General features: G+C 38.7%; 1 protein-coding gene across 1 annotated transcript; it reads left to right on the forward strand.

Annotated features, from left to right (window-relative positions):
• Positions 1–3,002: 3,002 nt before the first annotated feature.
• On the forward strand, positions 3,003–5,283 carry LOC110880071. The gene is made up of 5 exons (XM_035978002.1): positions 3,003–3,231; positions 3,343–3,560; positions 4,617–4,872; positions 5,001–5,083; positions 5,192–5,283. The coding sequence occupies exons 2-4, from the start codon at positions 3,346–3,348 to the stop codon at positions 5,001–5,003; spliced, it is 474 nt and encodes a 157-aa protein (XP_035833895.1). The 5' UTR covers positions 3,003–3,231; positions 3,343–3,345; the 3' UTR covers positions 5,004–5,083; positions 5,192–5,283.
• The last annotated feature ends 809 nt before the right edge of the window (positions 5,284–6,092 follow it).

The following is a 6,092-nucleotide window of genomic DNA, read 5'->3' on the forward strand; positions in this document are numbered from 1 at the left end:
GTGTTGAGCCTTGCACTTGGAGTGTAGTGTCGTCACGAGTCACAGGTTATAGTCTGGTTTTCTCCAAAAAGATTTTTCCCTTTTTAAAACCAAGTTCACTATAACCAATGGCTCTGATACCAATCTGTCACACCCCCAAAATCCACCCGCGGATAACACCCGCTTCGAGGGCGTGACTGACCAGGATCCAGCCACCAATTATACCGAGTACTTAAGTTGATAACAAAAGTAATACTTACTATTCATAAGCTTAGTAAATATTAAGTTCGGAGTTTAAAGTTTTAAGTTCCAAAATAGCAACAAATGGCGGAAGCATAAGTACGGTAGTTTAAAACAAAGTTCATGATTCAAAATAAGGTAACACCCAACACAAGGGTGAACAGACACTACACGTTCCCAAGCTGCAAGCTCCTTCGTCACTGGTTACCTGCAAAGCATGCAGTAAGGGGGTCAACAATAATGCTGAGTGAGTCCACTAGTTGTCCAGTTTTAATTACCAAAAACTTTGTTTCACCGGTTAATTTATCCGTTTATACATGCCCTGGGGAGCTACCCCAAAAGTTAGCGACTAAACTGTTTTTCCAATACCGAACACTAGGTAACCGTTGCGTATCCGCAGGATGCCCCGATGTCAATGTTCTATCATCATTGACGGATTTCTGAGTACATTAGTTCACGACCGTCCCAAACCAGGGCACGGTGTGAGGCTGGTAAACACCTAAATAGCGCTATCAACTAATAACCCGCTCGCCTGAACCCGGCGACTAATCGGTATTTGTAGTAGGGACTTGAGTGATAGAGTTTCGTTTAGTGCCGTTAGTTGCAATCCGTATAAACAGTAATTAACCAAAAGGTTTCCCAATACCCGGGAAGGAAAAGTAAGTTTTGTTCCCAATAACTAGGGAAGGTATGTAAATGGTATCCCCTTTTACCAGGGGATAGGGTTGTTAGTCTCGTGTCCCAAACCACCGGGACGCATGCTTTTAAGTTGTGAACTCACCTTGGGTTGCTCGGTAGGTTTAGGTTATTTGTCAATCACGTTGGTCACCACGTCCTAACATGGTTACCGGTATGGGTCAGGTTCGGTATACAAACACTCACGTAAAACACATACTGGCACGTAACAAGCATATAGGTAAACAGTCATGGGGTTATTGGGCCGGCCCTAACAGTAACACAGTCAAACAGAACACAGCATCACAAAGTCCATTTTAACAGATAGTCCAACACAGTATGGCCCAATAACTAAAATGAACAGCCCACTCGCAACCAGCTGGTCTCGAGTCGCAACCAGGTGGTTTCGGCTTGTCACGCTGTGGTTGCGAGTCGCAACCGTGGTCTCGAGTTATCACGTTTTGGTTGCGAGTCGCAACGGCGTGGTCTCGAGTCGCAATCTCGTGGTTTCGACTTGTCATGCTTTGGTTGCGAGTCGCAACCGTGTGGTTTCGAGTCGGAATGCTGTGATTGCGAGTCGTAATGTCGTCGTTGCGAGTCGTAATCTGTCACTTTCATGTACACGTGATGATGCAGATATGACAGTCCAAATTGTACACATAAACTCAGACCCAGATTAGGAAACTACCAATAAGATTTCTACAAACACTTTTCCTCATTTGACCATTAAACCATATAGATCAAACTTTGCCATTTTAAATCTTCAAACCATCTTCAACTAGTTCATCAAGTTCATAGTTTCTAGGGTTTTCACCTTAACAAAATCATACATTTACTTGCACCAAAACTCACATATTACAACAAGATTGTTATTGCAAGAACAAAGAACATACAATATATATATATATATATATATCCGAAACTTATGTTTAACAACATCATCTTAGCAAGAACTTTAAAGCATAGTATAGTTGGCCATGAACACTTGTAAACTACCACTATCAAGTCATTTTCAAACATGTCATCATATATATTCAATCTTTACAAAACAACCTAAAGATCATGCATAAAATTACTAACAAAACATTTTTCTAGTTTATTAATCACACATAATTTCTATGCACAAAAGATAACACAAAAGGTAGTACTAACCGGTTATGAAAGGAGGAGCCGAAAACAAAGAAAAGAGAACCGAGAAGATGGTATGTCCGAGTGATAGTCTTGACCGAGTTTCTTGTCCGGGATCTTTGCTTGAACCGAAAAGAGAAGGAGAGAAGTGGTGTTTGTAGAGGGTTTCTAGTGAGAGAGTTCAAGGAGGGTTTGTGTGTGTAAAATGAAAGAAGTGGGGGAAAATGAAAGAAGTGGGGGAAAGGTGGGAATTTATACAAGGGGTTTTCGGGTTGGGCTTGGGGTTTCGGCCCAAACCGGTTACGGCCCAAAGGCCACTCGAAACCAAGAGGCCCACTCGCAACCGCCCGGTTGCGAGTCATGGTCTCGGGTCGTGGTTTCGGCTCTCATATAAATATATACACAATACATACATACATCACATATCATGCAAAAATCACGTTTCCATTTAATAATATTTATATACACACGAAATATTACAAGGTGATCGTTCGGAAAAACCTCGAGTGTCACAATTTTGCTTTGTATGAATTTGTGTTAATCTGTCCGCAAATATGCAGTGACGTTGTCAAAAAAAAAAAAAAAGGAATGGATCATAAAGAGAACATAGTGACCAGCTTTGAGAACATGAGGAATCTCAAGTTTAAGCAGCTCGGAGAGCAACTCAAATCCACTAGCAGGTGCTTAATAATGTTTCATTTTATTAAATTTATTGGATAATATTTGAATTAGTGGTGGCATTGAGTTTGTGGGTTGAATTGATGCGATTGTGTCAAAGATATCAACCCGTATAACTAGAATACAGGTATGTGTGACCACTATTTACTCAACGTCTCTACGGGCTGTAATCATTTTGTAAGTTAAGGTGAAAGTGGCTGATCTTATAAAAAACTTTTATTAACGTTATTTTAAAATGACTCTGATTCATAGGTTCATACCTATACGTACTAAAAAACTAGATGAAAGAAAAGTTGATACAAGTTGATTGGATGTTTATGTGATCAATTTAACTTACAATTGAATATGAATTGCAATATGAAAATTTGACTTTTTTGATGTGAATGATCTTTTATAATAATAGTCTAGATTTTCTTGTTATTTGCTGAATTGTTGAATAATAGTTAAAAGTGCCTACTTGGATTGGTGATAATGAAGAAGAAGAGTTTGTAGGCGTTGGTGCTCGATTTGGTCCTACTTTGGAAAAGTGAGGTGAATGTCATATGGGAAAGGACATTGCTTGTTTGTTTGTTTTATAATAATAGTCTGTGTTTGTTTCTTTGTTTTCTGACTGGATGTTATTTTTTTTTGTTGGGGTTGTAGAATATGGAGAGTTCAAAGATTGAGCATGCAAAGAGGGTGGAACAATTGAGGAAAATGGAGCTGAAGAGGGCTGATTATATGAAGACTGAGAAAGCAAAAAAAGAGGTTGAGAAGTTGGAGTCTATAATGATGGTTTCTTCGCAGGCGATCGAGTCAACGTCGGATGAAATAGTCAAACTCCGAGAGGAAGAGCCGCAACTTGTTGAGCTTGTTAAAGGGTTAGTCTTCTTTTTTTAACTTCATTTTGATTATGATTATATTGAACATGAACTGGTTGAAATCATGGAGCCATGACCCAAGTCCCAAACTATGGTTTGGTTTTTATTTAAGAGATATTAAATCAAGTATGAGAGTTTGATTCAAACTGGTTTTCACGGTCTTGCTCTGGCATGGCTAAGAAGTTGAAACCGAGTAGAGACACTTTAGTGTCATGGTTCTAGCCAAAACTACCAAACTGTGAAACAAATCACCTGAGACCCTTACATTCCTTTGTGACAAACTCACAAATTCATCCACTCGCATTTAATGGAACATGCAAATGTAAATAGAGCGTGCTTTCACCTTTCCCCTACATTTTCTTCACTAAGACTATATGGTGTGGGTCGCGCCACATAAGCGAGTGGTTTTATCGTTAACTTGCACGCTGTGGGATAACACCCCTTTAAAGCCCCCTTTAACTATTTAAAAAAAGAAAAAGAAATTAGAATATAAAAACGATTCTGATTGGCTAAAGTCTAAACCACGTGGGACCCCTCCTCTCCTTCCTTCCACCCCCGCCATTGCTTTGGCTGACGTGGGGCGGTGTCGGGGGCGCCATCATGCACACATGGCATGGGCCGCCACCCCACACTGTATAGCCTAATAGTATAGGTAGTGTATCTTATTCTTACGCGGGTATGAGCATACCGATTGATAAGCGAATTAGATTCGAGTATCTACCTTTTGCATTGGCATATCCCTAAAAAATTGTTTCTCGTCCAACTGTAATAAATGATACGCAAATTAGATTCGAGTATGTGCCTTTTCTACTCACACATCCGAGAAAAAAAAATGTTTTTTCATCTGTGCTCATAAAAAACAATACACAAATAAAAAAAGGTCCTTCCCATGATAAATGATACGCGGACCACACTGGAGTATCTACATCGTATGTTCGTGAATCCTTAAAATTTGTCTTTTTGTCTGCCTCATGGATCATGATGCCTTGATCAGACTCCGGGTATGGGTATCTACTTTTCTATGCTTGTGACTCATGGTTTATATATCATTATCAGACTAAAGAAACGTCGGTCCTACATGAGCTTGGTCTCTGCTTGGCTCACGGCTTTTCTGATGGGAAGATCACAGTTCATACAAACAAGTCAGATGGTGGGTGGGACACCACACGGATCACCCAGGCTCATCCAATTTGTGTCACATTGGTTTCATGGGCTCCGCCAATGGCTCCTTGGGCTCTGGTTGGATCTGGTACTTTTGAACCTGTACAAAAGCAGGCTTCTGGTGGGTGTGATAACACAGTTAAACTTTGGGGTATACTTTCTTCAAACTTTGGTATTATTTTTTTTTAATATTTTTATGTTTGATAAAGGATAATTACATGTTCAATTGATCTTTATATAGTTGATTTGATCAGTTTTTTGTTGTTTTCATATTTCCAGTAATGAATATCGATTTCGTACATTCATAGTAATTTGATGTGCCCTTTGTTTGACGTTAGCTGCAGTTTGAGCCTCTAAACTGGGTCGGTTTATCCAGCTCTTTTTTATTTTTTAATGTTTGTTTGTTCTTGCCTTAATTATGGTAGTTCGCTTTATTCACTTATTAATGTTTGTTTATTATTTGTCATCAGGTTGTCAACTTTGAAGCTTTCTTAGCCAAGGCTCACAATTAATTAGATTAGATAGATGTTGTAGCTTTGTTCATTGATTTAATCTTGGAGATTTTTGCACAGGTATTAGATACAACTCATGGTGAACCTTAGGGTCCACTTGGTACCGCATTAGTAGAAATTGCACACACAACTAAAAATTTGTAAATATGTATATCCATGTATAAAAAAAAAACTTTTTTCAATAGTATCTTACTAAAGTGTATTAGGTTGTCAAGAAACTGGTTGCTTTTGAGCAAAAGTGGTAGTAGAGCGGAGTGCCTAATGGTTGTGACTTTCTTTGTCAAAAAAGGGGTGGCTTGATGTGCTTAGAATTTGACTACACTTCCCACTGCAATCATACATATGTTTCATTATATGTGTATATATACACACACAACTTATATACCCTTATTTTTTAATTATTTTTAGGTTTGAATTATGTTTCAGTCCTGCCAACTCCGTCGTAACGCGCGGGAATATCGGGTGATAACGTAAAGAGTATCGGGTGATCCGTGGCAAGATGATTGGTATTTTTTTCACTCAATTTCTTGTCAAGCTTTGGAATGCCTTCGGTCATCATTCTGACCCGTTTCTAAACCGTACCAGGTTGTTTGTATTATAGGTTGTATGTAGTGTTTGTATTATAGGTTGTATGTAGTGCTTTTGTTGGAGAATGCAGGGTCTGTTTTTAGAACCAATGGAAGGTATTTCAGATGACAAAAAACGCTTTTTTTTTGGAAATGATATATTCTTTTTTATAGCCTAAAGTTGGCATGGATAAGTGTTGTAAGTTGTTACCTTTGATACTGTGGAAATAATAGTTCACACCAATTGAGTTAAAAACATGTGGTTACGAACTTGATCTTTAAAAGACAAATCA

This window comes from Helianthus annuus, chromosome 9, assembly GCF_002127325.2.
Source record: "Helianthus annuus cultivar XRQ/B chromosome 9, HanXRQr2.0-SUNRISE, whole genome shotgun sequence".
Lineage (NCBI taxonomy): Eukaryota > Viridiplantae > Streptophyta > Magnoliopsida > Asterales > Asteraceae > Helianthus > Helianthus annuus.

Coding starts and splice junctions, on each gene's coding strand:
- LOC110880071 (XM_035978002.1), top strand. CDS start 3,346: ATGGAGAGTTCAAAGATTGAGCATGCAAAGAGGGTGGAACAATTGAGG. Junction 3,561..4,616: donor CTTGTTGAGCTTGTTAAAGG/GTTAGTCTTCTT, acceptor TATCATTATCAG/ACTAAAGAAACGTCGGTCCT.